This window comes from Carassius auratus, unplaced genomic scaffold, assembly GCF_003368295.1.
Source record: "Carassius auratus strain Wakin unplaced genomic scaffold, ASM336829v1 scaf_tig00215723, whole genome shotgun sequence".
NCBI lineage: Eukaryota > Metazoa > Chordata > Actinopteri > Cypriniformes > Cyprinidae > Carassius > Carassius auratus.
Window position 1 is genome coordinate 587,162 of NW_020528212.1, and position 19,107 is coordinate 606,268.

General features: G+C 38.8%; 1 protein-coding gene across 3 annotated transcripts in view; it reads right to left on the bottom strand.

Moving 5' to 3' along the window:
- Positions 1 to 480: 480 nt before the first annotated feature.
- The window catches only part of LOC113095425 (pre-B-cell leukemia transcription factor 1-like), a 37,451-nt gene continuing 18,824 nt past the window's right edge, over positions 481 to 19,107 (bottom strand). For 2 of the 3 annotated variants that reach the window (XM_026260950.1, XM_026260952.1), the window contains 6 exons: positions 11,804 to 12,048; positions 11,156 to 11,346; positions 10,903 to 11,038; positions 8,651 to 8,807; positions 3,927 to 4,013; positions 481 to 3,184 (listed from right to left, as the gene is read on the bottom strand). In XM_026260950.1, coding sequence (XP_026116735.1) covers positions 3,970 to 4,013; positions 8,651 to 8,807; positions 10,903 to 11,038; positions 11,156 to 11,346; positions 11,804 to 12,048 — 773 coding nt within the window. In that variant the 3' untranslated portion in view covers positions 481 to 3,184; positions 3,927 to 3,969. The remainder of the gene's footprint in view (positions 3,185 to 3,926; positions 4,014 to 8,650; positions 8,808 to 10,902; positions 11,039 to 11,155; positions 11,347 to 11,803; positions 12,049 to 19,107) is intronic. The other variant, XM_026260951.1, reaches the window with a different exon arrangement.

The following is a 19,107-nucleotide window of genomic DNA, read 5'->3' on the forward strand; positions in this document are numbered from 1 at the left end:
AATAAGAGTGTTTTAAAACCAAGCCACATACTTACAACAATCTTAAGCAACCACAAAGGAAAACCCTGACATTGTGGTGGTAACTGATAGTGATCTTCGGTTCTAATGATCATGAATTATTAACTTCTCTTCAGAAATGTTTTGATATAGAAAGCCCCACCTGAAACCAACAATGGCCCCGATTCCTGATGTTTTGTCTTGCTGTGTTTCTGATTTTACTCTGTGCAGATAGTGGGCTGGGTTTCATTTCACCAAACCGAGTTGTTTCAAAGCACATAATCAATTTGAGATGAGGAGAAAAGGTCTGATTTATTGTGATCCTTATGCTGCATAAATATTCAGGCAGGGCGAGACAATTGGCTGGTGCGCTGAAAAATGGCAGACTCATTCATAACCAGTTCATTTTACGAATCTTAACATGAAAATAGCCCCTTAATGAACAGCAACAAGAAAAAAAATAAAGAAAGAAATACAACAGGCTCAAAAGCACACTAGATTATTTTATTAGTTTTTGTTTTTCTAATAAGGAACACTACAATTTTCTCATATTTCTTTTCTCTCTCACTAGAACAGTTCTAAAGTTGAGGTATAAAAGGAGTTTATACAGACTACCAAGTCTGAAAATGGTGGGGTTTATATACAAGTGAAATGGAGAGAGGAGAGGTAGAGAGGAGGGAGAGAATGGTAAATACAGAAGGAAGAGTGTACTACAATTCTAGTAAAATAATGATAAAAATCGAGAAAAAAAGCTGATGTCATTTGATAAGGTGCAGTGGAATCCACCTCAGATCATAATCCCGAGTTCCCAAACACATTCTATGGATGCACTTTTGGGAAAAAGACATTTAGGCGCTCCAAATCTCCCAATGAGATGTAGTGTTCGTAGCTTAACGCATTTAGTCCAATGAGGCGTTTTATTCCATCAATTTAGAAGTGTGACGATCAACGGAGTGGATTTTCACAGCACCTCACACAAACGCTACCAGCTTTGACAAAACCACACACACAAAAAAAATAACACTCGAGACTCCCGATCCAAAGAAAATGTAACTGAAATGCTAAAAATGAGTATTACAAAGACTAACAAATATTACTCTTGCTCGTGAGCGAATCCGAAAAACCCAGCAATAAAAAAACTAAAGTAAAAGCATACAAAAAGAGAAAATACACTGAAACATTCCACAATCTGTACAGTGACATCCATAGATGACTGATAGAAAAGAAAACAAGGACATTTGGTGTAGTGATAGCATTAGTTGGGAGATATCCATGTGAAATGTTTTTAACTAACAGTAATCTACAGAGGACACAATAATAGCTTGAAAAGCTCCTCAGAGTTTGTTTTTCCATGTGTACATATAAACAAAACCCCAATTTACATTTCAGTGTTATTAAGTCCTGTGTGTAATATATAGAATTTCCATTCATATATCAAAACGTCCTGGTGCTTCCGCGACTAAAGGAAAACTTGGGGGGAAGAAAAGAAGAGCAAAACATAAAAACAAGTTCCGGGAATACAAACAGCTTGTCTGGGAAAAGTAAATATAAATTCATTTGATGTTCCTCTACTCGCTTTAGTCCATCTGTTTCAAATCACAACACATCCAGTGCTTATTTTTGGTTCAATTTGAAAGGATAAAAGCCCTTGTTGCTTGGCTATGTTAACTGATTACAAAACAACAGAGTTCCTTTGTTTAGTGAAATTGTAGGCAACAACAATTAAAGAAAGAAGAAAGAAATAAAAAGACGACAGCATGCTTTACCAAGGAACAGGTGCTTTCAATTGCACGTACAATACAATCAGTTCAAAAGCACGAGTGAGTGACGAGACAACCCAACCCTTAAAAACAGACACCTGTACACACAATACATTAACATGAGCCAGCCAAAAGAACTTCATGGTATCTGGAACGCTTTTCGCAGTCGGAGTTATTGGTTTCCTGCGATGGCCTCATGGTTGGCATGTTTTACAAATGCCTGTTATGAAAACATGCGATGAAATACCACAGAAATCCTAGAGAAACCAAACACCAGCATGAAGCACTGGATCGGGCAGTTCATTTGTTTATTTGGTCTGTTCTTCACGCCCTCTCCTTACATAATTTTTATTTATTTTGTTTGTTGGAACAAAGAAAAGGTTCGGCTAAATGGAATCACTAAAACATCTCGACACCCTACATGCATGGAAGACAGTGGAATACTTTTTCTTTCCCTTTAAAAATATTTCTAAATACCCACCCGTGTCCCAATCCAAACGAATACTCCAGCTATCCGTCCAACCCATTTCCGAACACAAGGTTGAGTTCTTGTCGAGTCTTTTATTTGGCGGCTGGTGCATCTTTGTGGGGGGAAAAAAGCTGCAGGAAAAATACTGTAGCTAAACGATTAAAAACAACGTCAACTGTTGAGAGAGTGGACTGAGGAAATGCTTAGTAGCTGACAGCACGTCGTCTTCATTCCAAGTTTCCCCCGTTTCACACCGAACTCTCCTGCGATCAGCTAGTTAAAGTGTGCAAATGTGTGGCGTACCTTTACGCTGATGGATTCCTCTCCATCCAACCAGCAGCTCAAAGTGTAATAGACAGGATTTGTGCTTAAAGCGTTGAACAATGCAGGACAGATCGTTTTGTGAGAGAGCTGGAAGCAGTGATTAGAAACCATTTTAAAAAGCAGGTGTTTTCATGGTGCAGTTGTCTGAGGTTGTTCTTCGACGAGCGGAAGGTGCAACAACGGTTGACAGCACTTTGGTACAAGCGAGGAGGGAGCTGTTGAGTAATCCCCTTCATGACAGGTCGAAACAGGAAAGGTAATGTGGAGTTGGGCGTAGACCTTGCACCCTTTGAGGACGACATGTTTATTCAGATCCATCCTCAGCAAATGTGACGTTCTGTGTCTTCTGCTCGGGGAGCATGTGTGAGTGTGTGTGTTTCAGACAGTCTGGTTCAGAGTGTGAACCCTGGCACACCTTAAAGAAAGTGGAATGAAGACAATGGAAGACCTTTGACATCTAGTGATGGACGAAAGCTGTGAGCAGCAGGAGAGAGCGGGCGAGACTGGATGCTGTGTGTGTGTGTGTGTGTGTGTGTCTACATTAGCTGGAGGTGTCCGAGTGGATGCTGCCAGGTGGTCCTGGTGGAGAGGTGATGGAGGGAGGGTTGGTGTTGTCTTGCCAGCTGTTGTTAGCCTGTGGAGAGAGTCACAATAGCAGTATGAGGTAAAGCAACATAAGCAATGAAACTGAAGCCTGAAAAAGAAAACAATCTATGGAATGTTGTATATTTATATGAAAATTACACACTTCCATTCCAAGGTTTGGGGTCAGTAAGAATTATTTTTTTTTATACATTTAATACTTGAAGCATCACGGTTTCAACAGAAATACGAAGCAGCTCAACTGTTTTCAACACTGATAACAAGAAATGTTTCTTGAGCTGCAAATCAGCATATCAATGATTGATTTCAAATTAATCTATAATTATTTTATAAACTATAAATAATATCTAAATTTAAGTATTTTCAATTTATTTTATAATATTTGAAACAAAATATTTTTTAAACAATTTTGTCAAATAAGAATGTCTGTAAAAAAAAAGTTTTTAATAATCATAATAACTCTAAGTGTTTATTCAAAGAGTGTGTCCAAACATACAATATTTAGCTGCAGTTGACTAATAAACATCTGGAAAGTATTTACACCGGAATGTCTAATATGTCGAAACAGGAAACACACAAGCCACAGATTACAGGCAGAAGACATTAGATCTTCAAATGATCTTTTGGTCTACACCGACACCAAAACCAACACAGATGATCTCAACAGATTAATGCTCTTCAGTTGAAAATCTTCTCAGTTTCTTAGTGTTACACAAACAGCAAATGCTTTTTCTTTTAGAGAAGCAGTGTGTGTGTGTCAGTGCTGCACTCACATCTAGACGGTGTGGGGTGTAAAGAGGGCTTCCTGACAGATCTTCATAGCCTGCCGTCAGGTGTGTAGCACGGTGCAGGATATCCACCTGGAGCACACATACTTCACTTCAGTATCACAATCACAATCACTGTGTCTAAGTCATACCAGGGACAGTATTAACAACACTGCTAATACATTAATGTTATCATCATCCATATGTATGCTCATAAACAAAACTGACATGACAAACCACAACATAGGAGCATCAGAAGACTTGGAGGATTTTGAGTGTCAAAGTTTTGTTGTGTAGACTTTCAATGGATGGACAAAAATGATGAGAGACTACGAAAGATATCTTCATCTGTCTTTTGAGTTTGAAATAACACAAGGCCGAGTAAACGATGACAGTATTTTCATTCTCACTTTCAGACCAAATCGATTTGCACTGCACTATTTCAGTGTCACTCATGTAAAGTGATCCACTCTGCACTCCTTAGTGGCTCACAATGATAAAGCAGCAAATTTCCTGTTTCTTTTGATTTTAAAATCAGACTAGGAAATCAAATATATGTATTAAGAGAAGAATGAGAACATTACAACACATCAGATATGCATTTAATTTAGAAACACATTTGAAAGTTCTCAAAGTCAATCTCACACACACAAGGTTTGATTATTTCTAGATGCTGAAAAAAAAAAAACAACAACAACTGGTTGACAGTGTAAAAGTCAGAACAATATATAAGGGCTCAACAATAAGGGTGTGTTATGGCAGGTAACTCAGATGTGTACTGATGCTTTCACTCACCCCACCACAATAAAAGATTTTGTCTTAAGTTAAAGCTCTCTTAAAAGTAGGGTAGGTGATTTCGGAAAGACTAGCGATTGAAAGATCCCTGCATAATCACTCTCCAAAGCCATGCTCCTCCTCACAGGTTGGGTAGTAGCGAGTTACTAATACTTTTGGAGTATATTTAAAGATGGGTACTTTTGCTCTGACTTAAGTACATTTTTTAGGAAAAATGTGTGTTTTACTTCATTACTGTGGGCGACGCTCCTCTTTTTTACTTTATCTAAATGCAATACAAGTTATAAATGCTTCAGTTTATTCCAAATACACAGTCTACCTTTCTCTTGGCAATGAGCGATGCCCATTCACCAATCATTCATTGTTTTGAGTCAAAACTGTTCAAAGGCTTGATCAAACCAGTTGTCAAACCAGAGAACTGATTCGTGAATCAGTTTGAATGATTCGTACAGTTCCCTGCTGCATGCGCTGAGCGTCTGAAGCGGTTCACAGAGTTATAACAGAAAGTTTAAGAACATCAAGAGCGTTGAAGACATGGCTCTGGATCTACAGTCAATTGAAAGCAAATCTGCAAAGGCTATTGTTTGCTTCGATGAAGATCTTTATGAGATGAACACTGCATGTGCTGTCTACAGTTCAACCGGTATAGATAAGGCTACCTTCGTTTACAGTACACAACACCACTATAACATTAGTTTGTTGTACGTGTAATTTTTACTTTTAATAAGCTGTCACAGAGTATGAAATAAATACCCTCCAGCTCTGTTCCAGGAGGAATGCCTTTCCCTAAACACAATTAATATTGATATTTCCACAGAACAGACGGAAGAAGAAGATCCGTCAATGTGCATTTGGTTCATTATGTTCAAATGATCGGTAACTCAGACATCATATATATTTATACACTATATATACATACATATATATATATATTTGAAAACTCCTCACACACACATATATATATATATAAAGTAACTAGTAACTAACTACTTGAGTAGTTTTTTTTAGCCGATACTTTCTTACTCTAACTCAAGTAATATTCAGACTATTACTTTTAGTTTTACTTGAGTAAATATTTCTATAAGTACTCTTACTGTTACTTGAGTACAGTTTTTGGGTACTCTACCCACCTCTGCTCCTCCTAAACAAACGCACACAGGTAGACCAGACGCTAACTAGCGACACAATGGGAGACGCCGAGGACTGATTACTCATGTCTCAATCATCGGTGAAAAACACTTACAGAACAAGGCACGTAATGTCACAATAATAGCACCTTTTACACTCGCGAGAATGTGCTGATGACATTCCATATCTATGCAAGTCAGAGGTATGCAAATACATACGTTGGCAGGCAGGACAGCTTGTTATAATCCTTGGAACGAGGAATATGACTAACGAATATTTGATGTTCCTACGCCTTCTACAGACGATAGGAATGCATATAAATAGATTCAGGCACTTAAAGGTATAGTTCACCCAAAAATGTAATTTGATGTTTATCTGAAGAAATAAAGTCACCTACATCTTGGATGCTCCGGGGGTAAAGCAGATACATATAAAATTAGCATTTTTGGGGGAGCTATCCCTTTTACTTAGTGAGTCTTTTAACCATCATAAGAAAATTTTTTTTTGAACCAAATGACCTACCCCACCTTTAATTTTTTTTAAATTAAATAAAATATTTATGACCTATAACATATTTTTTTAAAACCTTACAAAACAAACTTTAACTGTAATGTAATTAATACTTTTAGTTCTAACGTAAAATGTTACAAATAAAAATGAATATTTTAATTTCATTTCATTAAAATGTAATAAATGCATTTTTAAATGAGCAAATCATAAAGACACATGCAGTAGTGGTGTGATTAGGGCAGAAACACTCTCAGTGGTGGTCTTGGGACATCAGTAGTACATACTTACTGTTGAGCCCTTGACGAAAAGAGTTCATCTAACAAGGAGGCAAAGGATTGGCTAAGGACATGATTGTGGATGAAGAAATGAAATGGAACAATGCCACAGGTTTGTTTTCGGGATAGAGCTCTAAACACTCTGGACTCATGAGCTAAAGCACTCTGGGGTGGGTGCTAAGGCGGATGTCACAGATTGGGATTGTAGCTTTGGATAAAGGGGAAGAGAACACTACACTGTGAGCAGGTATGGAAGAGGAAGGGCATTGAGGGGAAGTCCTCAGTGCCTACCTGCTGCTGCTGCACAGCGGGAGTGACGCTGACGCCATCCCCGTTGAGTGAACGCAGCCCGAGGTAGGCGTCTCCTGTGTGGGAGAGGGTGTACGACCCAGAAGACCCTGCAGCGATACATTCAGCCCATCAGGCATGCAGACCTGCCCGGGTAGCTTTTGGAGAAACCTGCAGTGTGTGTGGTGAAAGTCTGTCTGCCGTCTATGCGGAGCGTGTCAATCAGGACTAACCACTTCACGAAATCCACGACGGTCATGATAATGTTTGACTACTTCCTCTGACTGGAGGCGACAGAACATAACAGGTAAAGAACGGGAAGCGGTGATCACGTTAGTGCTGATGTGGACTTTCGCCTTACACGAAGGTATACAACTTGACATGCTACTTCCTCTAGATGATGCGATGCATTGTTGGGGCGCTGACCACAGGATGTGAAACAGGATATGTGGAGGTGGTCTTTAAAAATATATGTGGTGACCGAGTATTGTTAAAAATGACAATACATAGTTAAAACACCTACCTTCTCCATTCTGCTTCCTGAGCAAATAGAGGTTTCACCTACTCTAACTAAGTGTGTGTGGATGGGTCACGTGGGCATATGAAAGTAACATGAAAATGTTAAACGAACAAACACAGCATCAATAATTTTGGCAGAGATAATAATAATAATTAAAATAAAGAGGCTATGTTAGTCATCAATGGAAAGTTATTAGTTATTGGCATAGCCTTAGAGGAAAACGGCCATGCAAAACCAGTTCACTCGGTCAGGGGTGAGAGTGGGAGGTATGATCAAAACAATCTTCGGTGAGTTTATATATAATAATGGCAATTCAACAGACAGATGCAACATTTACAAAAATTTGGTCACATCTACATTTAGACCATACAATTTATGAAATAATTTAATACAGGGAAGTTTTTTTTTGTCAGCCAAACTTCTTAGATCACTAGATTATTTTTTTATCATATAATTAACACATTTGCATGTTCACAGTTAAAAGTCACATGAATACACTTCCTTTTTTAGCAATTGTTTTTGTATGGCTAATACTAATGGTTCATAATTTACCTTAATCTTTGATTAGTTAAAGTTTATTTTTTATTTTTAATCAAATGCGATGACGTCGTTTCATTAGTATTTTTTCCCTTTGTAACATGGTGGATAAGAAACAAACAAATATGATTATTCATAACAAATGAACGAGTCTGGCATGCGTAGTGAGGCTGAAACTTGTGATCGCTCATTAACTTCCTGTCTATACAATGTCTATTAATATGACCAGTTGTGATGTTGTGCAACCATACACTAAGCTCTGTTTCGTGTTATGCCTAATAAGAGCCATTCATAAACACATTTCTGCAGATGCGTGATGAATGCAGTCATATGGCCCAGGTCCATAGAAAACTGAAACTATGACGGCTTTATCCTGAAGATATTTACCAAACAGCTGTTGCTTAGATACAATCAGATCAGCTTTACAGTGCAACTCAGATCAACATCAACTAAATCTCACCCAGCAAGTACTTGATGCGAGTACCAAAAAACAAAAAAAACAAAGCTTTCTCGATGACAGGAAAAAAGATCTTATAATGGGCAGACAAGAACAGACTTGAGAATGAGTTGGAATGAAAATGAGAAGCATGTCGACAGGAAAGTGATTGCGGCAAGCGGTGTGTGCAGTGTAGTTTCACTATCGGCTAGAGATGATGGGAGGACTGCTGTGGCTGTACCTGAGTTGGGTGTTGCTGGAGAGTTTGCCTGGCTGGCCTGTGCCGACACATTGGCAGCGTCCACGGCTGTTTTAACGGCGTACAGGTTTGCTTCCTCCTGGAACTTACCAATGTTCTTCTTGTAACGAATTCTCTTGTTGCCAAACCAATTCGAGACCTGAGATGAAACAACTCCAATCAGACAACAATTTCATCACAGTGAAATAAATACCGTATTTTCGGACTATAAGTCGCACCTGAGTATAAGTTGCATCAGTCCAAAAATACGTCATGATGAGGAAAAAAAACTATATAAGTCGCATTTATTTAGAAATAAATAAGAACCAATAGAAAACATTACCGTCTACAGCCGCGAGAGGGCGCTCTATGTTTACAGTGTAGACTACAGGAGCACTGAGCAGCATAGAGCGCCCTCTTGTGGCTGGAGACGGTAATGTTCTCTCTTAGTTTATTTCTCTCGGTTCATGTCAAATTAATTTTGATAAATAAGTCGCACCTGACTATAAGTCGCAGGACCAGACAAACTATGAAAAAAAGTGTGAATTATAGTATGGAAAATACGTATACTATTTTATAAATACTGTATATTTTAATATATTTATACACACACAAACACACACACACACGTATTATAAGATTCTGACACTAATTCTTAATCTGCAGATGTTGCTCCAACTCAACTGCAGATTTTACACTACTGTTCAAAAATTTGGGGTTAGTTTTCATTTTCTTTAGGAAAGAAATAAATTATTTTGAAATGGAAGTAAGCTGAAAATGGACTGTAACATTGTTACAAAAGATTCCCATTTCAAATGGGAAAATGTATTTACAGTTTTCACAAAAACATGAAGCAGCAAAACTTCCAACATTGATAATAAATCATCAGATTAGATGATTTCTGAAGGATCATGTGACACTGAAGACTGGAGCAATGATGCTGAAGATGCAGCTTTGCATCACAGGAATAAATCACATTTGAAGATTTATTCAAATACAAAACACTTATTTTAAATTGTTAGAATATTTCACAATATCATATCACTGTTTAAACAAATTCAACCTTGGAAAGCATAAGAAAAAAAACCCTAACTTTTCAAGCATAGTGTGGTACAATGCCATAATTTATTTTCATGTACCCATCTGCCATTAAGAAATGTTTAATGGAACTTCCTTCATGTGAAATAATCTGTGTGTGATATCAAATAAATGATTTATCAGTGAGTGATTATAATTTGTTCATATAGTTACCTCATTTCATTAAGTCGGTATGTATATATAATACATCTAATGACAGCTGTACATGATAGCTCTACTGTAGATTTTCTGATCACACAAATTTAGCATAACTAATTGTTTCTTCAATTGTTAGTAAACTAATTCCCCACACAGCTCAAACAGAAATGTGTAGAAGTTTCTGACCGTTTTGAAGCTGCTGCTATTTTGGCTGCTCTGACTTTACAAGTTACATGGGAGACGATGGAACAGCCAAGAAATGTTTCTAACTTGTAATTAGGAGTTCAACAATCATGAACGGTTTTAACAAGTGGTAAATGTGTAATTACAGGAAGTCCGACATGATCACAGCACAAGTTCACAACTCAACTGAACTGATGGTTATCTTCTGTTTACCATATTTGATGTGCTCTATGCATGTGCAGTGCTCATGAATAAAAGCCTAAATTAAATTTGTTCATCAGATCTCTTCAGAAGACTTGCATCAAATTGCTCAATTACTTTTATGATGTATTTTTAAAGCATCAAAATTTTGGTGTAATGGACTTTCAATGGAGCAGATCAGAACAGAAATCACTCACGTTTCATTAATATTATCTCCATTTGTGTTTCAAAGGTGAACCAAACTCTCATGGGGTTGGAACGACATGAGGGCAAATAAATAATGACAAACTTTTCTTTATCTTTTTCAACCCTGCAATATGTATGAAAATGATCGATTGTAATAACTGCCATCAATAACTACTCAAGAGAACTGAAATAATGCATAAGCAAAAAAGTTTTTTTGTGTGTCATAATATTAAGATGCCAACAGCTGCATTATGGACATGATGCAACTTTTATGACAGTATTAAAAAATGATGCTTTAATTCATGAAAACATGGTTTTACAAATAAAATAATAAAATTAAATAAAACAAGACAAATAAGACATATTTTCTCTTGCTCCAGTATTGTAAAGCTGGTTTCCAGGTTTTGCAAATACACATGGGACAACTGTGGAGCATGCGTTGACCTTACCTGAGAGACGGTGATCCCACATTTCTTGGCCAGCTCTTCCTTGGCTTCCTCGCTGGGGTAAGGGTTGGAGAGGTGAGAGTAGAAGTACTCGTTCAGCACCTCTGTGGCTTGCTTGTTGAAGTTGCGTCTCTTACGTCTGAGGACAAAAGTAAGTGGAAACAATGAGTGCTTCATTGATAACAGGTCAATGATTAGTGGAAAAGTGCAGCAGAACAGAAGAAGACAGCTGGAACTAGCAGACACACACACACACCTGGCATCGAGGAAGCGAGAGCGCAGGATCATGACGGCCTCACAGGTGCTTTGCTTGAGCTGCATCTGGATGGAGCTGAACTTGCGGTGGATGATGGCCACCATGCGCTCGATCTCTTTGGGCGAGATGGGCCGTGTGCGGGACTGTTCCCTCAGCAGGTTCATCACGTGATTGGTGAACTCACTGCAAGCCTGTGTTCAAACAGATTTGAGGTTCGTTACATACATACAAATATACATTCTTTTCTAAAAGGTCCCAAGGCTGCGTTTATTAGTTTAAAAACAGAGTAATAACACTAAAATTTATACTGAAAATAACTTTTTTTTTATCTGAATCGATTTTAAAATGCATTCCTGTGATGCCAAGCTCCAGTTAACCTTCAGAAATCATTCTGATATACTGATTTGCTGCAAAAAAAAAAAGTTATGATTTTTTTTTGTGGAATCATGCTTAGTTTTTTTCTTTTGTTTTACATTATGAATGTCTTCACTCTCACTTTTGATCAATTTAATGTGTCCTTATCCGAATGGTAAATACGTATATGAAATAAAACATGACATTTCTAAAACATATCAACATTATGTTTTAGTTTTGGAAGGACAACAACCACAAGCATCTGCAGAAATGACTTCAAGGTCTGTTTCTCACCTGTTCGTATTTCTCTAGTTCGGAGTGGTAGATCTGGCGGATCTGTGTGAGTTTGGCTCTGTAGTCCGAGTGCTCGATGCTGCCGTCGTTCGGTGATCCTCCAGCCGCTGCTGCTGCTGCGGCCGCCGCCGCTGACCCGCCGCCCTTCTCGGGCCCAGACACTCCCTCGGCCAGCAGCATGTTATCCAGACGCATGATCTGGGGATCTGGAGGGTCCTCCTCCTGTACGCCTCTGATGCTCAGCACTGCAGAAGACAAAACAAGGGGTCAGTCTGATGGAGAGCTTACAGAAACCAGTCACTTCAACATAAATACCACACACACACACACACACACACACTTAAATTAAGTGTGCAATTCCTGCTCTCTGCAGCAGAGGGCAGCATGGTACTTCAGTGCACTCTAAATATTAGGAGCGCATGTGCTGTCAACTACAAGCACATGAAGCAATGAGTACACATCTCTCCAGCACTGAATTAAAGCAAGACCTCTGGTCAACTTCCTGCTATGGGGCCATCGCTCGCACCTCGCCTACACTACATATGCACACACGGGGACGGCCATTGACTGATGGCAAAGTCGAAGATAGATAACACAAATATACATGACACAGAGGGTCTTTGTCTTTCCTCTAGACCACAGTTTCACGAACCCCTAGTGGTGTGTGAGAATGTGTCAGAAATGCCAATGGCACATCAAATGACATAAAAAAGTGTTGCTTTAAGAAAATGTAATAAAAAGAATAAAAAGGAGCCTAAAAATGTAAACTGTCATCATTATGTCACTCATGTCTTCTCAAAACTTAAAAACCTTTTTGCAGAAGATACACATTAAGCAGAATGTCTTCGCTTTAAGTTCACTACTCACTTTCAAAAAATGGGTCAAAAAAAAAAAAAAAAAAAAAAAAAAGCTCAGATATTCTGTTAAATGTTTCCAAACTATAAACCTTGCTCAAATATCTAATGTAAACTTTAGGTGAATCTTTTAGGTGATACGGGTTAAACAGATTAAAAGAAGCTCTCCAGAGAAACTGAATAGAGACTCTAGCACTGCGTGGGGTTTGTTTTGTCAGTGAACTGAAAGAAAGAGAAACTTTCAAAGGCCATTTGTTGGAAGCAATCAGCATTACATCTGTGGATGCTCTGTCTGTACCATCCCCGCTGAAATCAAAGCTGGATTTCCCATCCTCCCTTTAACTGATAACACATTTAATGACTTCAGCTCATAACCTCCCCCAATAACAGCACAGAGTTGGTTTCCATCTCCCCCCGCCCCACCCCACTCCGTTCTTTCTGAAAACTTTTTCTTTCCCTTGGCAAGCGTCTCTTTTTTTCTTGTTCTCTCTTGCCCCTTCAGGGTCCCTCCAGTCAGGTCCTCCCTCTTTCTTTCTTTCTTTCTCTCCGAGTCACATTCCATCTTTCGTTTCTCCCCCTCTCTGAGCTCAGGAATGCAGCAGACCTAGCAGCCTGAACTAATGACCCCCATTCACCATCCCTCCCTCTTTTTCAGCCAGCAAAACTCCCCAAAGTCAAACAAAAAGGAAGAACACTTCTACTCAAGTACATTAAGTTTAATTCAAAGGGATTTTGGCAGTAAGATATATTTCTACCATGTGGTCAAACTATTTCTTTATTTCAGAGACAGTAGAGAATAACACTGTAGCATAGGATTTCATGCATTCAGTCGATGGCTAGGCTTTAAAACAGAAGACATCAGAAATGAGAAAACCAGTGTGATTTTCATTTTTGGCCCATTTAATTAATAACTTCAAACTCTGCATTGTTCATTCTGGTAGTAAATGCCATTGATAACCAAAATTAATATAATAAAAAAAAGAAGAGAAAAACTAATCTATTTAGAAATATTAACTTTTTCATTAAATACTCTTAACATCATTTCAATAATTATTTTTATAATAAATAATAATAATGATGATAACAAAACAATAACTTTCAATATTAAAATAAAAAAAATTAAAAAGATTAAATTAAAAATTAAAATTATTTAAATATTTATTGTTATCATTATAAAACTAAAAAGTACAACTTCGAGCTCTGTCATTCATTCTGGTGGTAAATTAAAATGATTATTTAAATTATTAATATTAGCGTATTTATAAAACAAAAAAGACAGTAGTCCGCTTTTTAAAAGATCATTCTGGTGGTGGATTATTTTAATAATTATATAATTATTAAGTCCTATTAAAAATCTGTTATTCATTTTGTTGTTAAATTATTTAAATAAATATTAAATTTCTTACAAAACAGTATATGAACACTTTCAAAAAAAAAAATTAAAATAAATATATATATATATATATATTAGTCTTTCATTCGAGTGTTAAATTGGTTAATTATTTAAATTATTAATATATATATATATATATATATATATATATATATATATATATATATATATATATATATATATATATTCTTTTTAAAAGCTCATTCTGGTGGTGGATTATTTAAATAATCGTTCTTATTACAAAACAAACGAGATAAAAAAATGGGTAGTGTTTTATAATATTTTTATAAAATAAAAAGTGTTTTATCCTATTAAAACCTGTTATTAATTCTGATGGTGAATTATTTAAATACATATTTAATTTCTTACAAAAAAGACAGAAATGGAGTAAAACGGTATATGAACATGAAATGTTACAAAACGTTTTATTTCTATTAAAAACGTTTACCAGAGTCTTTCATTTGAGTGTTATATTAGTTACATTTGTTTATTATTTAAATGAAGCATTCTCAGCCTTCCCACAAGGGGTGCTATAGTGCTCCTTTCAGGCAGAGCAACAGTTTAAAAACAATAGCTGAGAAAGCTAGTAAGGCTGTTGACATGTTCACATCTAGCGAACTGAATGTCACATCTGGTTTAATTATATATTTAATCTGACACCCCCCTCCAGAAGTACTGAGGTTTGTCAGTGTCACAGTAACAAAAGTGTGAATGCTTGCAACTTGCACTCGTGTGGTAGAGCATGTGTCTGGCCTAAACCCAAAACGCACCTCTGTTTTCCTGGACTGTGTAGTCTGAAGGGTGAGGGGAGGCTTCTTGTTTTTACGACCACAGCCCCACAATCAATAGAGTGAAATGTACCACCTCCCCAAAGAGTATCACCCACAATATCCATTAAGAGCTCTGCCTCCAGCCCAATCCCTCAAGCATACAGCCTTTTCTTCAGCCTAATTATCTCAATTAAGCTGCGATTACTGCTAATTACATAAATAACCCACAACACGATGATACGGACCCCTTAAAATTTCTAACACCCCTTTATATTTCAATTTATGAGCCTTGATTTCGAAACCTCTAATAATGACTAAAGTGCCACGGCTGGATACGTTTTATAATAGCTTGGCGGTAAACGCTTACAGCTACATTCTGAATCCCCGACACATCTCGAGCCAGAAAAAAGCCACCGCATCTCAATCTCAATGTTTGTGTGTCTTTAAGAAGATTAATAAAGCCAGCCTGTTAAATCTTTCAATTAGCACACTTCATTAATACAAACACACCGCCATGCTAATGAGATAATGTACGTTTTAATGCGCCGCATCTGTCCAAGTTGCACTAATATCCTTCCATTAAATTTATGAGCGATCGGCGCGGACGCACGCCCCTCCTCGCGGCGAGGAATTCCCTCATTTGCGAAAGGGCCGATTGGAAAGAGCCTTGAAATATTCAGAGGCGCAGGTACGGCACAGGTGACGTGATTCGCGAAGACGAAGGTATCGTGTGCGCTGCTGGAAGCAGTACATTAACGCTGCCATTTTCTGTGCATTTCTGGAAAAAACAGTCCATCACGGCTTTGAAGGCTCAGGCCTCGTCTGTCTTTTTCTCTATACCTCTCTCTGGTTTGCTCGCCCTCCTCCCTCCTCCTTTGGCTTGGGCCGTCATACCCCGCCTCCTTTTCTCTCTCTGTGCCCCCAGCCACCTCCCCCCATCCTCTGTTCTCCATTTCAGTCGAGTTCTCCATGTGAGCCGCAATCCCTCATGCTGTCAGCCCCCCCTCTACCTCTCTCTGTAGACAGACAGGATTAGCATTTTAATTGCATCAGCTCCCTTGGGTATTCTCAGCCTTTCACTGGGAGAGCGCAAGGGAGCAGAAGGGGGAAGAGAAGGTAAGGAGAGAAAAAGAGGAGAATTGTTGGGGGAAAGCAGCAAAAGGGAGTCGCAGGAGGAGATAAAACAGCGAGGAGGAGAGCAGGCAGAGATGGAAAAATAGAGGGGGCAGGGAGAGCGTGAACGAGAGAGTTGAAGATGATCGCGGTGGGCTGCAAACGAGTGTGGGGTGACACTTAGGAAATGACAACGCTCTGACCGCAACAGCCAATAAATCAAAAGGAGGAAGGCGAAGGCGACGGGGGAGGGATCTTGAAAAGCACGCCCACATGGACGCAAGCAAACATGCTAACCTGAGAGCTAAGTGGGATGTAAATAAGGGGAAATTTATCTCGAAAACAAAAACGACTGCAGTGCCATTACAGTCGAAGTGAAATACGAGGGTCATTTCTACTTTACGCAGTGCATTTTCATGTCCCCATCACACACACCCTTCTTATACTGTGTGAATACTACATATTCCTGGTGTTTCTCCATTTGGTTCTTTCTCCTGCGTTTCCGGGGAACATTGTTTTAATTGACGTCAATCAGTTTCAGAAATTGACGCTTTTATTCGGCAAAGACTGCCGCATCAAAAATGATCAAAAGTGATGGTAAACACAAAATATTTGGGTTTAATACAAATTGTGTTCTTTTGAACTTTCTATTTATTTGAATATATATACATATACACACACAAATATTAAGCAGCACACCCGTTTTAACAATAATAATGAGGATTGTTTCTTTAGCAGCTATTTCATAAAAAAATAAAATACTAATTCTGCATCCTCAATAATAACACTTGTCATCCTGTTAACTTTTGTAATATCAGTTTGACTGACAATCACCATCATGACACCATCATCCTCCAGGAAGTGACACAAACATCAGCGAGCACAGACGATGACTTCTGTGAGATTGTGTGGTATTGGTAAATAAAATCATTTGACTGAAATCAGTAAAAACAAAAACAAAACAAAAAACCTTAACATCTTGATTTCGTTAAGCCCTCTGTTCATTTAAATTCCTGAGCCTGGCCGAAGCATATTCCTGAAAGTTTTACAGAAATACTTCCTGAAATCACAACACATGCAAATTTAATGAGCACTGGTCGTTCCTGTTTTGAATTCTAAGCTTTTCGCGCACATTAAAATGTAAGTCCTTAAGAAGACCTGCAGCTGTGTTGGCTTCATAAAAACTAGAAACAGAGCCCAAAAAAAGCCCTAACTTCAGAAACAGAATCGGTGTCCTGCTCACGCTGCTGGTAAAGCTACAAGGGTTAATAACAGTTGCCAAAATCACTTAAGCAACTTAGGCAGGGAATGACAACACATGCCCAAAGATTCGGACAAACCCAGAAACCAAAAGAAAACGCTGACAACATTGCAGAGAATGCGTCAAAGTGGCGCGATTCGCATCTCATGAGGAACTACGAGAGGAGGGCTTCTTGAGCGAGTGCCAGGGTGGTATAAAGCTGCAAAATCCACCGGTACGTTCCTGTTGTAAGCAGCTCAGGTTAAACAGCGTCAGTGGGGCCTATTTCGTGGCACCCAGTGGCACGCACACATGGGCCCGTCCACGCCCTGAGAGGAGCGGCCATTGGTCAGCGTCAACAGAGGAGGATACGATTAGGGTGTGAATAGCGCTCCTACCTTAGGCAAACATGCCGTCTGTTCCGACTTGTCATTTATCAGCTCTTAATTAACTCAACTAGCATTTCATCGAGCTGAGCGGCACACAACAGGCTTCGCTCGACACGCAGAGACCGGTCAAACAAGACCACGCAGGTGAGAACACACTCCACCAGCTCGGTGCGGTCAGGTGAAACAGAGGGCCGAGGACAAAAGAAGTCTCCGCAGATGACTTCACTCTGGGAGGAAGAGGAGGAAGAAGGCTGTTGCCGTGGCGATACCGACACGCCCTCCTCTCGCCCGCTCCCCGGCTCATCAGCGCAGCTGCCTCCTGTGCTAATTAGCACCGCCTCTTAAGGAGCTCCTAAAGACCTTGTGAAAAATGAACGCTCATTTGAGAGGTCGTTAATTTGCACTGTTATGCAAATTAGGTGGCAATTAAGCAATAGATCAGAGGAGCGGCTCCCATTTATAATGAGTGAACGAGAATTATGACAGAGGCAAACAGGGCCGGGGAGAGTCGAGGCAGGATGCAATGAGGGGGAGTGTAAACTAACCTTAGCCCACTGCAGCTCAGACCGAGAGAGAGAGAGAGAGAGAGAGAGAGACGACTGCATTGTGCCATGTGTACAGGTGAACGTTCAAGCACAGCATGTTCAAGTAAGAAGCTGCAGAGCAGAAGCTTTTACTGCATCGCCTTGTGCTCTTCATGCAATTGTACAACTACATTTTGTGTGTTATTTTTGGCCTTTTTTATTATTTATAGGAGAGTAAAGAGAGTACAGGAAATGTTGGAAGGAAAGGAGGAGAATCAGGAATAGGTGATGACGATAGCCAGGCTGACACTGCTCAATGTTGGCCCATGAAATGCCCATGCAAAAGTTGCCATCCCATTTACAGGATTTTATGGTTGGTTGCCAGGATGTTGCTGTGCAGTTGTTAAGGTGTTCTGGGGCCAGTTGCTTAAACATAGCCCTTTATATTATGATGATGTTTTAAAATCTAAGACGACCAACTAGCAGTTAGCCAACTGGTTATCAATTACATTTTTGGGATTCAATTTAGACTAATCTACATTTCTATGAAAACAAGTTTTAAAATTTATGACCAGTCTTAAAGGAGAGAAAAAAAGGCCAACCTGTAAGACTGGTCTAAACCTTTTATGCAACTTAGGGTTGTGCAAATAGACGACAGTATTGTGTATCGACGGTAGTCAATGATATCACTGGGCTGATGCCTTTGACGAAAACAAAAGGACTATTATTATTAACCTAGTATTATTAACTAATTAATATAATGGGACTTATTTGTACTATATTTCTTTTTCCGCATTTTTACTGTGTTGCATGTTATAACCAATCACACACAATTATGCTGAGCTTATGAATGCAGTGGCCAATCAAAGGAGCTCAGATGAGTCATCAGTTTTGTTGTCCAGTGCGTGTGCTCACTGACTAAATTCTGCTCACTCGCAAATTCTCTCATCGTAAACAACAAAGAGCAAATGTATGTGTGATGAAAGTATAAGAGATAGCTTCGCGGATTAAAACGGGAGTG